At 42.1% G+C, this 17,802-nt stretch overlaps 1 protein-coding gene across 1 annotated transcript in view; it reads left to right on the plus strand.

Annotated features, from left to right (window-relative positions):
• wwtr1 (WW domain containing transcription regulator 1) overlaps positions 1–17,802 on the plus strand; it is a 167,248-nt gene that overhangs the window by 110,735 nt on the left and 38,711 nt on the right. Inside the window, exon 2 of the mRNA XM_063045370.1 lies at positions 10,195–10,319. Coding sequence (XP_062901440.1) covers positions 10,195–10,319 — 125 coding nt within the window. The remainder of the gene's footprint in view (positions 1–10,194; positions 10,320–17,802) is intronic.

The following is a 17,802-nucleotide window of genomic DNA, read 5'->3' on the forward strand; positions in this document are numbered from 1 at the left end:
GCTGAACTTCTACAAGGCCCTGCTGTGTGCGTCACAGTGGTGGTGAGACTTCCACCGTGGCAAAAAAAAAAGCCCCCAGTCTCATCGGCCCCAAGATTGGATCTAGTCTCCCATTCCAGGGGCAAAAGGGCAGTGTTCAGACAACATACGTCACACCATTGCCAAGAGCTTTCACTGAAGGCAGCTGCCTAACCATGGTTACACATCTGGAGACCATGGCAACAGCTCCTCCAGGGCTGGCCTTCAAAGTTCAAGGTAAATTTATCATCAAAAAACAAATATGTTCCCATTCACTACCTTGAATCATGTTTGCTGTTGTGTGCTGGGGCAGCAGGCTGAGGGTAGCAGACACCAACAGAATCAACAAATTCATTCGTAAGGCCAGTGATGTTGTGGGGATGGAACTGGACTCTCTGATGGTGGTGTCTGAAAAGAGGGTGCTGTCTAAGTTGCATGCCATCTTGGACGATGTCTCCCATCCACTACATAATGTACTGGTTGGGCACAGGAGTACATTCAACCAGAGACTCATTCCACCGAGATGCAGCACAGAGTGTCATAGGAAGTCATTCCTGCCTGTGGCCATCAAACTTTACAACTCCTCCCTTGGAGGGTCAGACACCCTGAGCCAATAGGCTGGTCCTGGACTTATTTCATAATTTACTGGCATAATTTACATATTATTATTTAATTATTTATGGTTTTATTACTATTTAATTATTTATGGAGCAACTGTAACGAAAACCAATTTCCCCCGGATCAATAAAGTATGACTATGACTATGAAATTCATTTTCCTGCAGGCATTTACAGCAAAAGAAAAGAAATACAACAAAATTTACAAAAAACTATATCACCAAAATTGGCGAACAGCCAATGTGCAGAAGATGACAAACTGTACAAATAAAAATAAGACTGAGAACAAGAATTGTAAAGAATCATTGAAAGTGAGCCTGAAGATCATAGAATCAGTTCAGAGTAATGGTGAGTGAAGTTATCCACGCTGGTTCAGGAGCCTGATGGTTGCAGGGTAATAAATGTTTCTGAACCTGGTGGTGTGGGCCTAAGGCGTCTGTACTCCTGCCCAAGGTTAGTAGCAAGAAGAGGGCATGACTTAGATGGTGGAGGCCTTTGATGATGGGAGCTGCTTTCTCGTGGCAGTGCTCCATGTGAATATGTTCAATGGTGGGGAGGACGAGGTCTATGATGGACTCAGCTGTATCCATCACTTTCTTCAGTCTTTTCTGTTCCTGAGCTGGATGCTTTCATACCAAGCTGTGATGCAACCAGTTAGGAAATAGAAGTTTGTTAAAGTTTTTGGAGACTTGACGAAACTTCGAAGAAAGAAGATGACGGTCGTGCCTTCTTTGTAATATATCCCATTTCTTTTCTTTTTAAATCTTTTTATTGAATAAGTATACAAAGGGTAAACCATAAAGACACTAATACACTGTTAGAAATTACAGGAGTTATTAATACAGAAGAAAAAATTGATACAAACAGTGCAATTTAAACATAAAATAATATGGTAAAATAATAGTATACTAATTTTTATATATATATATCAATAGAGAAAAGAAAAAAAAACCCCAAAAAACCCACCGTGCAACTAAACTAAAAGCAAAGCAAAGCAATGGGCTAACTTGGAAACAGGTAGAGTTAAAGAACTTAAAATCACGTCCTCAAACCCGACCTCCATTAAAAACAGTTACAAAAAAGGCAAGAAGGGAATATAAATATGGAACAAAAGAGAAAAAAAATTACATAAATGAAAATATTGAATAAAAGATCTCCAGGTCTGTTCAAATTTAAGTGAGGAATCATAAAGATTACTTCTAATTTTCTCCAAATTTAAGCATAATATCGTCTGGGAAAACCAAAAAAAGGTAGTTGGAGCATTAGGCTCTTTCCAATGTTGTAAGATACATCTTTTCGCCATTAAAGTAAGAAATGCAATCATTCTACGGGCTGAAGGGGAAAGATTACTGGAAATTTTAGATAATCCAAAGATAGCAGTAATAGGATGAGGAGAGATATCTATATTCAATACCTTTGAGATAATATTAAAAATGTCTCTCCAAAAAGTTTCCAGAGTAGGACAAGACCAAAAATATGAGTTAAAGAGGCTATCTGCCCCGGACATCTATCACAAAAAGGATTAATATGAGAATAAAAATGAGCTAATTTATCTTTGGACATACGTGCTCTATGAACAACTTTAAATTGAATTAGGGAATGTTTAGCACAGATAGAGGAAGTATTGACTAATTGTAAAATCTGCCCCCAGTCATCCACGGAAATAATAGAACCCAATTCTTGTTCCCAATCTGACCTAATCTTATCAAATGGAGCCTAAGTTTCATAATAATATTATAAATAATAGCCGTTGCACCTTTCTGACATGGATTAAGGTTAATTATAATATCTAAAATATATGTAGGAGGGAGCATTGGAAAGGAAGAAAGTATAGTACTTAGGAAATTTCTAACTTGAAGATATCTAAAAAAATGTATTCTTGGTAAATTATATTCATTAGATAATTGTTCAAAAGACATAAGGGAACCATCTAAAAATAAATCCAAAAACCGTGAAATACCCTTAGTCTTCCAAATTTGAAACGCACGATCCGTGAAAGAGGGAGGAAAAAAAATGTTACCTAAGATAGGAATCGCTAACCCGAATTGGTTGAGATCAAAAAATTTTCTGAATTGAAACCAAATACGCAAGGTATATTTAACTATTGGGTTAGAGACCAGTTTAAGGCGTTTCAAATCAAAAGGAAGAGAGGAACCTAAAATAGAGCCAAGTGCATAGCCCTGAGCAGATTGTAGTTCCAATACTACCCATTTAGGAATGGATAGTGTATCTTGGTCAAGTAACCAAAATTTCATATGTCGTATATTAATTGCCCAATGATAGAATCTAAAGTTAGGTAATGCTAGACCTCCATCTTTCTTGGCTTTCTGTAAATGTATTTTACCCAATCTCGGGTTTTTATTTTGCCAAATAAATGAAGAAATTTTAGAGTCAACTTTATGAAAAAAAGATTTTGGAATAAAAATCGGTAATGCCTGAAATATATATAAAAATTTTGGCAGAATAAACATCTTAACTGCATTAATACGACCAATCAAAGTTAAAGATAATGGAAACCATTTAGATGAAAGTTGAGTAATATGATCAATTAAGGGTAAAAAATTAGTCTTAAATAAATCTTTGTATTTACAAGTAATTTTAATCCCAAGATATGAGAACTAATTATTAATCAATTTAAACGGAAAGTTATGATACAAGGGAAGTTGTTTATTAATCGGAAAAAGTTCACTCTTACTAAGATTTAATTTATAACCTGAAAAAAGACTAAATTGTGCTAATAAATCTAAAGCAGCAGGGATAGATTTTTGAGGATTAGAAATATATAAAAGTAAGTCATCAGCATAGAGTGATATTTTATGGGACTTTAAGCCCCGAGTTATCCCAATAATATTTGGAGATTCTCGAATGGCAATTGCAAGAGGTTCTAATGCAATATCAAATAATAAAGGACTAAGAGGACAACAATATATCCCATTTCTTAACAAAATAAACTGATTTCAAATTGAGCCGGAAATTGTGAAGTTCATCGTACACAAGCCTGGGCTCACCTAAATGGTGTATTTTGAATATGCTGTATCCACACATTAAAGCCACCCAAAACAGTAATTACCTGAAAACACACAGTCACATCACAGACCAGTTGTACCGGCTCATCTGAGAATCCTTTGTTTGTTAACTACACAAAAACTCTGGTTTGCCCTCTCTGAAATAAAGTGCTTATGCAACAATATCAAGTCATTTCTCTGACACTTTGCATTTCCTTGTCTATTATGTTAATATTGACAGATTGATGTGGGCATAATAATACAAATTGTTCACCATCTACCTGCCAGCCTTTCTTTTTATTTATTTACAAGATGAGGCCGTTGCCAGCAAAGTCAATATTTAAAACCCATCCCTCCTCGAGGTGGTGAGCCAACTTCCTGAGGTGCAGTGCCTCTGCTAGAGGTGCTCCCAGAGGACACAGTTCCAAGATTTAGACACAGCAATAACGAGGGAACGGTGATATACAGTCAGCAGCCACTTTATTAGGTACACCTGTACACCTGCCCACTAATGTGAATATCTAATCAGCCAATCATGTGGCAGCAACTCAATACATAAAAGCACGCAGACATGGCCAAGAGGTTCAGTTGATGTTCAGACCAAACATCAGATTGGGGGAGGAATGTGATTCTCCCCACGATCGCGTGGGTTTCTTTTGGGTAGTCCCGCTTCCTCCCATACTGCAAAGACATACAACTAAGGGCAGTGTATTGTGTGCATGCTATATAACAACACGTGCCCAGTACATCCTCGGTCTGTGTAGCTCGTTGACACAAATGATGCATTTCACTGTATAATTTGAAACTTTGTACTGTACATGCATGAATTCAAAGGGTAAACATTGTGCAGTTAAAAATAATCCCTGTACAATAGCCCTCCCCATTGGAAAATTCTTTAAAGCATTACAAGCAGACATACAGTATATGATTTGGGCATGTAAAGTACATGCAACAAATGAAGCTAATTTAAAAAAAATAAAGCTATTCTTTTCAAAAGAGGGATAGCAGGGTAAAGAACTGTAATGCCATACTTGGTGAATTCCTCTCTTAATGTCATTTCACATAAGGGATTATGCTCTTGCCCATATTTGGACTAAGGCTGTGTGTGATCTAGAGCTGAGTGTTCCCCATGAGTCTGAAGAGGGACGTTGGTGAACGCACCACTTGAGAGTAAGTGGCATTGGAAAGTACTATTGATGACACTTTCCATTGTTTTGTTAATAATAAAAAGGATGCTAACTAAATGCTTTTACACTGACGTTAGCAGAATGTTTTCTCTTAGACTTTGGCTCTAGGTTTTAATTTTCAATGATGTCATTTGAAAATGACAGAAGCTCAGAAGCCATGTACTATTGATATAGCCCCACAAGTGGCTACGGGTCAGCTGATGGGTTGACTGGTTTTAACGGTAGATAAATACTGGCCAAGAAATCTGTTGAGTCGGCAGTACTGGGTGTGAATTAGTTGCATTGCTCGAGCAGGCACTCTGTTGTCCAATAGGATTGCAGTATCATCACACACATAATCTTAAGGAGAAAAGCAAATTTCATGCTTGAAGATACCTTACAAAAATCTTCCTGAAACTGATCTGGGAAGGAAATTGTCTCTGCAAGGGACAGTACAGTAAGACTGAACAGTAATTTTTGGGGGGGGGGGTAAAAATCTTTGGTATTACGTACTCAGTGGAGGGTGGGAAAGAAGATGAGTGAATGTTTAAGAGATGTTTAGTGTCTCAGAGGTACAGTGAAACATTGGGTTCACACTGCCTTGTGCTCCCCCCCAACCAGAGTGATCAAACCAAAACGCGAGGCATTGTCTTTGTCTCTTCAGACCCTCCAAAATGGATCACCCCGCAGAGAAGATGTGTACAGTGGGCGTGCCTAATAAAGTAGCTACTGAGTGTGTAATCCCGTTCCAATATTGGATCATGACTGAGCTTCCAACTCACCTTCCTATTCAAAGCTTAATCCTTTGATTCACGTAATCCCCCAAAATCCTTCCATATCCTTGGCTCTTCTGGGAGAAGAGAATTTCAAAGATGCATTATCTTTTAGGTGAAGGCTGTCCCAAATGGGCCTTTTATTCTGAGTCCAAGGCTTGAGCCCTTCATGAGTTCAGCATATGCCTCTTTCCGTTGTGGCCGTATTTACTTCAGCCTGGTCTGCTGGAAAACATGACAGCACATTTGCTCATGGAAAGATCCCACAAAGGCCAATGGAACGATGACCAGGTATTAATTTTCTTTTATACTGATAACCATTGGAAGAAAGATGCAGGTTAGCGCAGCTAGGAAAAACCTTTGAAGCGACGAAATACTTAATATCCATCCGGAAGGGTGGATGGGGACTGAGTTCAGCATCATACTGGCATCAAAGCTTTCAATGGGGGGCAGTTTGATTCCAGAATCCAGACAGATTTCTGAATGGACAAAGAACTAACCCATGAGCACTGCTCCCTGTTTTCACTCTCCTTTTGCACTACTTCTTTAGTTCAATTTATACTGCATATAAATTTCTTATTGTAATTTATAGGTTTTTTAATATATTGCACTGTACTGCTGTAGCAAAACAGCAAAATTTCACGACACATGTCAGATATTAAAGCTGTTTCTGATTCTGACTCCTGTTTCTAGCCATAATGATAGAATAAATGCATTAGGGTCTCGACAGTGAGCAGGAAAGCGGAGCTGAGGATGAGGTCAGATCAGAAGTCATCTTATTAAATGGCAGACCAAGTTCAAGGCCTCAAGTGACCTACTCCTGCTTCCATTTCTTTCATTCTTTATACTTAGACCACAGGACTCAGGAGCAGAATCGGGGCCATTCAGTCCATCGAGTCTGCTCCACCATTCCATCGTCCCTCTCAATCCCATTCTCCAGCCTCCTCCTCATAATCTTTGATGCTCTTACTAATCACGAACATATCAGTCTCTGTTTTAAATATACCCAATGACTTGGCCTCCACAGCCATCTGTAGCAATAAATTCCACAGGTTCACCGCTCTCTGGGGAACGGAATTCCTCCCCACCTCTGTTCTAAATGGTTGTCTCTGTGCCCTCTGGTCCTAGACTCCGTCCCTCTAGGAAACATTCTCTCCACATCCAGAGTTTACTTTGTACCTGCCTTCCTTGTGATCGTCTAATGGAAATGGCCGTCTGAGTAATAAGTTTCAGTTGAATGTTTAAAAGGGAATTGGGTGTAACCATGGCAGTTCTGTTGCTGTTTTTACAGCATGAGGGAGTGTGGTCTCAGCTCAGAGATGAAGGTGTAAGCATGTCCAGACAAGTTCTATGGGCTGCACAGTGGTAACACCGCATTGTTCTCTGCTGGTGGGTGGAGGTTGTTTCACACTGAGATCATCGACTGTTACAATGGACTGATTTCTTTATTGAAGTGAGAGGGTTGGGGTGGGTGTGACAGAAAAGAAACACCCTGTGAGCTGTGGGGTTCTCAGTTTTCATAGGAAGATCTCTTCTGAAGTAACAAAAGTAAGTAAGCCAACTAGACTGTTAACAAAATCTGCAGATGCTGGAAACCCAAAGCAAAATGCTGGAGGATTTCCGCAGGTCAGGTATTCATCTATGGGAAAGAGTAAACAGTTGATGTTTTGGGCCAAGACCCTTTATCAGGACTGGAACGGAAGGGGGAAGGAGTCAGACTAAGAAGGTGGGGGGAAGGGAGGAAGAAGTACAAGGTAGGAGGTGATAAGTGAAACTGGGAGGGGGAAGGGGGTGAAGTGAAGAGCTGGGAAGTTGATTGGTGAAAGAGATAAAGGGCTGGAGAAGGGGAAATCTCACAGGAGAGGACAGATGACCATGGAAGAAAGGGAAGGGGGAGGAGCACCAGAGGAAGGTGATGGGCAGATAAGGAGATAAGGTGACGGGAATGGGGATTAGTGAAGGAGTGGAGGGGCAATTACCAGAAGTTTGGGAAATCGATATTCATGCCATCAAGTTGGAGGCCACCCAGATGGAGTATAAGGTGTTGTTCCTCCACCCTGATCGTGGCAGTAGAGGAGGCCATGGATTGACACATGGGAATGGGAAGTCGAATTGAAATGGCTGGCCACCAGGAGATCCTGCTTTTTGTGGCAGATGGAGCGCAGATACTCGACGAAACAGTCTCCAAATCCACGTTGGGTCTCACCGATACACAGGAGGCCACACCGGGTGCAACGGATACCGTAGATGGCCCCAAAGGACTCGCAGGTGAAGTGTCGCCTCACTAAGGTCTTTTTGGGGCCATGAATGGTAGTGATGGAGGAGACGTAAGGGCAGCTGTGGCACATGCTCTGCTTGCAAGTCTATTGCCTTAGCTTGCTGAGGAGTTAATATTCAGCTTAGCAAACCGCACTGGCCTTCCGCACCATCATTTTTGGGTGCCGTCATGAGCTGATTGAGTGTGAAGCTAATAGGGTGAAGTTTTGCTGCAAAGGGCTGGGTCCAAAAGCAAGGCTGGAGAGGCTCTCTTGGACAAGTACACACTCACGAACAACACACACACAATGCTGAAGGAACTCAGCAGGCCAGGCAGCATCACTGCAGGAGAATAAATACTTTATGTTTTGGCCTGAGACCCTTCATCAGTACCGGAAAGGAACAGGGCAGAAGAATTGCAGAAAGGAACAGTGAGAGAGAGTCTCACAGAGCTCCCGTCGAAGAGAGGAAGGAAGCTTCTTCGGGGTAGGGATACCTCGAAAAGTCCTCGCACTGGAGTAGCAAATCAGAGCAGATGCTGGAAATCTTGCAAATAAGATCAAACAACATTTATCCGCTTGAGTATCTGTAAATCGTCCCGCTTCGTCATTCTAAAGGAAGTGTCACTGTCATTGCTGATGTAACCCTAATGTACACCTCATTGGAACATCCACTGTACATTATCACCTTGCTGCTTCTGAAATTTACTATGTTCAACCTGGTTACATCACAACCATAACTAGTTCACAAACCCCCTAATATAAAGCATAAACCTGGAAAAGGTTCAGCATCCTTGGAGAGAGAAAAGAAGTTGGGAGCTTAGGGTAATGAGCTTTCATTTAATTGGTGGTAAAACGCTATGAGATGTCCTAACACTATGAAAGATGTCGGTTCCAGTGTCGCAGTTAGTTGGCAAACCGAATAGGGCGAAAAGTGAGGTGTGGGGGTTGAGTGGGTGGAGGGCCATGTGTGATAGGCCAATATGAAGCCATTGCATGTCTAGCTCAGTGACTGGGTTCCTGTTTAGCTTCTAAATTTGTAGACCAGTCTGGTGAAGCTTTCCTGTCCTTTCTCTATGCTAAGGAGGCCAAGACTGTTGTCACTTCCCCAGATGTAGTCTCACCTAGGTGATGCACAATTGAAATATGCCTTCCTTACTCCTATATTTTCAGAAAGATTTGATTCCAGGAGTAAACAAGTTGCAATTGTATAGGACCTGGTCGGATTTCACCTAGAATATGTTTGGTCCCAAACCTAAGAATGGATGTACTTTCCATATATTTTGTGCTATTTAGTGAAGACAGATGGTATAACAAAATTCCCCCTCTCTACCCCAGACAATTTCTCTTCTTCCCCACCCCACCCCACCCCACCCCAAATCCATCAGGTAGAAGATACAAAAGCAGGCACCACCAGACTCAAGGTCAGTCTCCACCCCACTCGAGTGGACCTCATGTACATTGAAGGTGAACTCTTAACCTAACAATTTGGCCCTTGCACCTTATTGACTGCCTGCACCGCACTTTCTCTGTAACTGCAGCAACGTATTCCGCATTCTGTTGTTATTTTCCCTTGTATTACCTGGAGGTACTCAAGTTTTTTGCAATGATCTGTATGGATGGATTGCGAAACAAAGTTTTTCACTGTCAGCACACGAGACAACAGTAAACCAATACCAGTCCAAATAATTCCCGTCATGCTTTTGTTCTCATCACCAGGGCGTGCCAGAGGTCTTAACACTCTGATACTCCTCCCTTGATTATTAGTTGATTGTTTTCACGTGTGCCTTGTTTTAGTTATCAGAGCACCCCTGCCATGTTTAGTTTCTCTGTTTATGTTCCCTGTTTTGTTTGCCTTTGCTCAGTCTTGAGTTTATCTTGAGTAGTGATTCTCGAGTCCTAGCCAGCGTTCTCTTCTAACCAGTCCACGTAAAGATTCTTCATTCAAATCCATCCTTGTCCCTGGTCTCCTCTGCACTTGTGTCCACATGGTCTACATCTCTCCTGCAAGTCCACTAGTTAAAGATATGGAACTTTATAAATGAGGATACCTGAGTCCATGATCTTATTGAATGACAGAGCAGTCTCGACGGGCCAGATGACCTACTCCTGTTCTTATGGTTTGAACCCGGCCTGGCAAACATTCTTGCTAATATCCCAAAATTTTGGCAGTAGCGCATACAGCGTCAAAGAGTGCAGATTTGAAATCTCAGTAGAAATCAATACGGTGTGACAGAAACAATTGACCAAAACAATTGCACAGAAGTGGGATAGTAGACCATGGACTAGATGCATGTCCTGTGTTTATTTGGCAACAGAAAGGCATTGAACCTAACATCCAGCTTTTATTTTTGTTACAGCCATGTAGACAGGATAACAACATGGCACGACCCCCGGAAGACGATGAGCCAGATGAATCTGAACACAGCCGGTACATCAAACCAGATGCAGCAAAGATCCATGGGCTTGCCTCATCCCAACCCTGGTGAGTTGCTACAAACTGCGGAGCTAATGTCATAAGCAGCTCTCGGATATTGTTGCAGAAGTTTAACTCCTAACAGTCTCAGTGGGGTAATCAGCCCATTCCATATAACTTGGACTGAGCTGCCTTCATCCCGTCCCTTCAACTTCCTGTGTATCTAACCACGTTTTATCTGGACCTCTGGTTGATGCATGACAGCGGAGCTCAAAGCTATGGTTTTCTCTCTAAAGTACCCCTTCTGACACACACTTTGACTGTCTTGAGAAAGATGGTGCAAGTATAATGATACACCATGATTAACATATTTGTGGAAAACAGAAAAATTGGGGGCATTTTGGATAGTGAGGAAGTTTATCTAGGGCTATGGCAAGATGTGCACTCAGTGATCACTTTGTTAGATATCTACTGTACCTAATAAAATGGCCGCTGAGTGTATATGTGTGGTCTTTTGCAGGGGTGCCCCCTCCAATTCCACGTTTAGTATGTTGTGCACTTACTGGTGCTCTTCTGCACACTACTGTTGTATTACTTGGTTATTTGAGTTACTGTCAGCTTGAACCAGTCTGGCCATTCTCCTCTGATTTCTCTCATCAACAAGGCGTTTTTTCCCACAGAGCTGCCACTGACTGGATGTTTTTTGTTTATCACACCATTCACTGTAAACTTTAGACTGTTGTGTGTGGAAATCCCAGGAGATCTGCAATTTCTGAGATACTCAAACCACCCCCTCTGGCACCAACAATTATTCCACGGTCAAAGCCACTTTGATCACACTTCTTCCACATCTGATGTTTGGTCTGAACAACAACTGAACCTCTTGACCATGTCTGCATGCTTTTATGTATTGAGTTGCTGCCACATGATTGGCTGATTAGATTTTTGCGTTAACGAGCAAGTGTACCTAATAATGTGGCCACTCGGTGTAGACCAGATGGGAAGTAGGGCAAAATGTTAGCAGATGGAATGTAATCCTAGTAGGTGTGAATTAATGCATTCTGTATACAGATGAGCTATCTACTGTAGTGAATGAAGAATCGTTGGTTAAAAGAGGGACCTTAGTGTTCAAGTCCATGGTTCCCTGAAAATAGCCACACAGGTCCATAGAGTGGTAAAGAAGGAAAATGATATGCTTGTTTCTGTAAAATGGAATATAAAAATGGAGATGTTTTCTTTTATTTCCTGCGGAGCATGAAGAAAGCTCACTTCTGTCCCAGGATACTGACGGACTTTTACCGCTGTACCATTGAGAGCATATTCACCAACTGCATCTCAGTGTGATATGACAATTGTCCCGTATCGGACCGCAAAGCACTCCAGTGTGTGGTGAAAACTGCCCGGCGGATTATCGGCACCCAATTGTCCACCATTGAGAACATCTACCATAAACGCTGCCTGGGCAGGGCAAAAAGCATTATCAGGGATGCATCTCACCCTAACCATGGACTTTTTACTCTCCTCCCATTCGGTAGGCGCTACAGGAGCCTCCGCTCACGCACCAGCAGGCACAGGATGAGCTTCTTCCCTGAAGCTGTGACACTGCTAAACCTCTCATCACGGCGCTAAGCAGTATTGCACCCATATTGTACTGTCTCAGTACTTTCATAATTGTGTGTTGTAGCACTTTTTTTATTCGCAGTTATTTTGTAAATAACACTATTCTTTGCATTTCTGGTCAGATGCTAACAGAATTTCATTGGCTTTGTATCTGTGCTCGGCACAATGACAATAAAGTTGAATTTAATCTAATAACTTTATGAGTTGAACTGCATTTGGAGGATCATGTGCAGTTCCGGTTACCCTATGATAGGGAAAGCTGTGATTACATGGAAACAGAGCAGATTCACCAGGACTTGCCTGGACTGAAGGACTTTAGTTACAGGGAGTGATTAGATAAGCAGGATTTGTCTACCCTGGAGTGAAGACGGGAGCACTCTAACTGGTTGCATCACCGTCTGGATCAGAAAAAGCTGCAGAAAACGCGGGCCACTCCAAGAGCACTAACCTCCCCTGCATCGAGGACACCTGCAAAAGGCAATACCTCAAAAAGGTGGCACCCGTCATTAAGGACCCCCATCATCCAGAACATGCCCCCTTCTCACTGCTACATTTCAGGAACAACTTCTTCCCCTCTGCCATCAGATTTCTGAATGGACAATGAACCCATGAACACTACCTCACTTTTTTTTGCTTCTCTTTTCGCAATATTACTTTATTTTTGGTATGTGTTTCTTACTGTAATTTATAGTTTTTAAAAAATTTTATATATTGCATTGTACTGCTGGCAAAAAAGCAACATTTCTTGACACAAGACAGTGATATTAAATCTGATTCTGATTCTGAGGTTGAAGTATAAAATAATAAAGATTAGGTCGGGTGGATGGTTAGAATAATTTTCCCATGGTAAGGGTGTCTAAAACAGGAAGGCATAGGTTTAAGGCAAAAGGAAAGACTTTTAAAGGGGATCTGAGGAAAACATATTTACATAAGAAGTGGTTGAATATCTGGAACTTACTGTTAAGGTAGCATTTAGTCAGATAAAATTAAGTTTAGACGTGCTCTTGGTGGTGGACATATGGACTCAGTGTTGGCAAATGACAAAGGATGGGTGTTTCCTCACTACCTGTGACCTGGCAAGGTGTTACTTTAGAGCAGTGGAACGTAAGGAATGTGCTCTTTGCCAGTAGGGCTGCCACACATTGATCCACTGTGAAATGTATTGCTGGGATTAGAAATTAATAATACCACCACTAGTATTTGCATTCGTCCTTCACTGACCTGAAGATTCCAGGAAATGAACATTAATCTTCTGTAAACACGAGGAAATCTGCAGATGCTGGAATTTCAAGCAACACACATAAAGGTTGCTGGTGAACGCAGCAGGCCAGGCAGCATCTACAGGAAGAGGCACAGTCGACGTCGACTGTACCTCTTCCTATAGATGCTGCCTGGCCTGCTGTATTAATCTTCTGTACTTCAGAGCAACCTGGAAGAAAGACGTCAGGGCAGTGAAAACAAATGTTTTCCATTTTATTTGAATATTTACTACAAAGAGTATTCGTGGAAGTAAAATGTATTGATTGACTGAGAGTCCAATTGAGTAGGATGTGGCCTATTTCCCAGTCGGCGTTGCATCATGAGGATAGACCAGTGACAGGAGTTATGGGACAGAGTCATTGGATGTCGGGATCATGTGATAAACCCTCAGCAGTACATCCTATCAGAGACAGCACTCAAGCCAACAAGCAAAACTATGGCTTTACTGAGCCTCTTTCTGAATATCCCAGATAGAGAAAAGAAGCATAATATTGAGCTTTGAATACCTAAATAATTTCAGAATTGGATGATACCTGATGAAAATAAATGGCCAGAATTGATTGTGATTCTTCAGCGTAACCTGTCCTTTCTTGATTGTCACAGAGAGGCCCCTAGTACCTTTGCTGCAAGTCTCTACTCCAGTGGTTGGAGGTTCATGTAGGCTGATTCTTGGAGGCCCATCATTCTATCTTAAAGACACTACTGTATCTTCTCCAACTGCATCTTCAGCATTTTCCTTCCATCGTAAGGTCAGAAGTGGAAATGTTCAGATTAAAGATTAGCTTTATCTGTCACTTGTATATTGAAACATCAAAACATCGAGTGAAATACATTGCTTGTCTCAACATCCAGCTGGGTGTGGAATGTGCTGGGAGCAGCCTGTAAGTGTCACCATGCTTCTAGCGCCAACCAGCATGCCCACAATTTATTAACCCTAATCTGTACATCTTCGGAATGTGGGAGGAAACAGGAGCACCAGAAGGAAACACAGACGGTCATGCGAAGAATGTACAGACGCCTTGCTGACAGTGCTGGGAATTGGACCCTGACCTTACAGCTGGTGCCGTACAGCTGGTCCCCAATCATCGGTGACTGCCCGTTGTTTAATTCCATTTCCAAATCTTCGGCCCATGTCCAGGAGCAACAAGACCTAGACAATATTCAGGCAAGGGATGATGAGTGACAAGCAACACTTATGGCACAGAAGAGGCGGGCAATGGCCTTATCCCGAAAGAGGTACCTCAATTACTTATCCTTGGAATTCACTGATATTACCACCCCAGAGTCCCCTTCCATCAACGTCCTTGGGTGACCATTCACCAGAAGCTGAGGTGGACCAGTCACATAAAAGCCACGGCTATTGGTTAGGTCAGAGATGGTACATCTTGAGATGAATGGCTCACTGCAGAACCTCTCAGCTTCTATAAGTCAGGAATTTGATAAAAACCAGCTCCACTTGCCTGAATGAATGCAGCTCCCAACAGAGTTAAGAAGCACAACGCCATCTGGCACAAAAAGATCAGCTGATTGGCACCACCTAAACTTTCAGTCATTGGTGCCCAGAATTGCAGTATGAGCCATCTGCAAAATATAGTACTTCCAAAGACCACAGCTTCTCTGAGGAAGGGCTAAGGCATAAGGTACATGGTAACACCAGTGCCCTTATTTTCCTCCTTAAATTACACTGATTTGCTTGATGCAATGAAGGTTGAACAGCTCCCTGTTATTTCTGTCAATTAGTTTCCGTCCAGTGGGGGAGGTTGTGGTGTTGCACTGAAGGAAGTGAAGAACTGGGAAGGAGCAATGGCATAGACTTGTTTGACCTCAGTCTCTGGTGGACCCCAGTAGCTGGAAGCATAGTTTTCATATCTTCATGAATAATGGTAACAATTCTCTGCAGAAAGCAAGATTGGGAAGGATGTTCCATTTTCCTCATGGTGATGAAGTCATTGTATTTTGTGTGGATGAAGAAGGCCATGTACAGAAGCCAACTGCTTCCTTTGCTTTACTTTCATTTATAACGTAGAACAGTACATCACTGTACAAGACCTTCGGCCCACAATGTTCTGCCAACCCTTTAACCTACTCCAAGATCAAACTAACACTTCCCTCCCACCCTCATGCTTTTTCATCCACGTGCCTCTACAGGAGCCTCTTAAATGTCTCTAATGTATCTGCCTCTACGAATATTGCTGCTTGTGCATTCCACACACCGACCAGGCTGTTTAAAATGAAAACCTTTTTTTGACATCCTCCCTATACTCTCCTCCAATCACTTTAAAATTATGCCCTCTCATATTAGCCATCTATCAATACCACCTAGCATCTTATACACAACTTTATTTGGATTTGTGGAATGATAAGGATAGTGTTTGTTGTGGCTCTTGATAGACTGAGATTCCCTTACGACTTTTGGAGGAGCATTTCAGCCGCCAGAGAAAGTGGCTGTGGAGGGACACTGGCAGTTACAGAGTGCCCAAGTAACACAGTACAGAAACAAGCCATTCGGCCCACTTGTTCATGCTGATCAAGCTAGTCCTATTTGCTTATGTTTGTCCCATACCCCTCTAAACCCACCTATTCATGCAATTATCCAAATATGTGTTTTTTAAATGTTATTGTACCTCTTTCAACACGTGGCCAAGTGGTTAAGGCATTGGGCTAGCGACCTGAAGGTCGTGAGTTCAAGGCCCAGCGGAGGAAACATGTTGTGTCCTTAAACAAGGCACTTAATCACACATTGCTCTGCGACGACACTGGTACCAAGCTGTATGGGTCCTAATGCCCTTCCCTTGGACAACATCAGTGTCATGGAGAGGGGAGACTTGCAGCATGGGCAACTGCTGGTCTTCCATACAACCTTGCCCAGGCCTGTGCCCTGGAGAGTGAAAACTTTTCAGGCACAGATCCGTGGTCTTGCAAGACTAACGGATGCCTTTACTTCACCTCTTTCAACCACACCTTATGACAGCTCATTCCACATAAACACCAGAGTTAGCAGTGAGAGCTTTCTGTAGTGCCTCCTTTTTTGAAGACAGTGGATTAAGTACATTTCTTGTATCTCCTCTTCACAGATGAGGGAAACAATTCAAAGTACTTGCTTCTGAAGTATTTCCTTGCCATATTTTAGTAGCTCAGCGGGGATCCTGATTTGCCTGTTACTGTCTACTGTACTATCTTTGTAGCACTCTATTCTGACATTCTGTTATTGTTTTACCTTGTTCTACCTCAATGCACTATGTAAAGATTTGACCTGTATGAACAATATGAGCTTTTATCTGTATCTCAGTACCTTGTGTCAATAATAAACCAAATCCAATTCAGTTCTGAGTGCTATAGGAGCCCTGTTTCTACTCTGCTATTGGATGGCTTTTCCAATTTCTTGTCAGGCTATGGTGATGCCAAGATTGTGCTGGATATTGATATTGTGCTGATGGATGGAAACTGGCTCGCTTGTGTCAAAAACAGGGCTTTGTTTCTATTCTTGATCGAGGCTCAAGTCCCTACCAGAAACAATTGTATAATCTGATCTGGGACCCCAGTGAGAGGGTGCGGTACTATTGGGAGTGCTGTGGTTTGCATCTGTCATTACACCGAAGTATCCTCTACATTCTCAAGCAGACGTTAAAATAACCAACGGCACTGCTTTAAGAATGATTAGATTTGCCTTGGATCCAGACCAGGATTTATATTTTAACCAAAGTCACTGATGTCAGATGATCATTGGTCATAGAGCACTTGGGATGTCCAGGAGGTGATGTGAATTTCAGTAGTACTCTCCTTCATTGCAATCACATTACTGGTTTTGGGAGCTTGCTGTGCGCAAAGCGGCTTCTCCTTATCCTGTTTAACAACATATAAGCACGATAGATTCTGCAGATGCTGGAAATCCGAATTAACACACACACACACACAAAATTCTGGAGGAGCTCAGCAATTCGAGCAGTATCTGATGCCTGACCAGCTGAGTTTCTCCTGCATTTTGTCAAAATGCTGCCTGACCTGCAGAGTTCCTCCAGCACTTTGTGTGCACCACCCTGTATTACAGCCATGCTTTGGGGCCCGAGGACACTATCTAAATGTGATGCATTCTTTACGAGAAAGGTCAAACAAATTGTCTCTGTTCAGCCTGTCAGCCTGTATTCCTGTATTCCTGTAAGTGCTGTGATGGTCAGCCAAGAGAGCTGGAAACCAGAGTAAATATTAACAAAGGTTTGTAACTTGAGCACAGTTCCCTCCCTGGGGCTGAAGTCCTTACACTGCCAATCTCTCCGCCTGTCTGTCCGACAAGTGCTTAAAGCTGCCTGTTGTGCAAAGAACTCCATCTGTAAAGTGTTTCCAAATGCAACTCTATGAATCTAATCGATGTAGGTTCAGTTTTGGGGCTGCTGTGATGAAACAAAATGTGTTAGCTAAACTTTTTGGGTTTTTTTTCAGACATGTTACTTTTCCCCTCAAAGCAATGAATGTTCAGTACAGATGCCTAGAAGAAAACTCGGAAAGGCTTTCTGAAGTTTATTGTTTGAACCCATAGTTATTATGATCTGGAATGGATTACTTGAACAGAATCTTTAATCCCCGAGTTTACTCCACTTTATGGTGATACAATGTCTTCTCTGCAAGCAGCCCAGTCCATTACAGGCAGAGCCCTCCCACATCACTGAGCACATTT

Source organism: Mobula hypostoma, chromosome 4 (assembly GCF_963921235.1).
Source record: "Mobula hypostoma chromosome 4, sMobHyp1.1, whole genome shotgun sequence".
Taxonomy (NCBI): Eukaryota; Metazoa; Chordata; class Chondrichthyes; order Myliobatiformes; family Myliobatidae; genus Mobula; species Mobula hypostoma.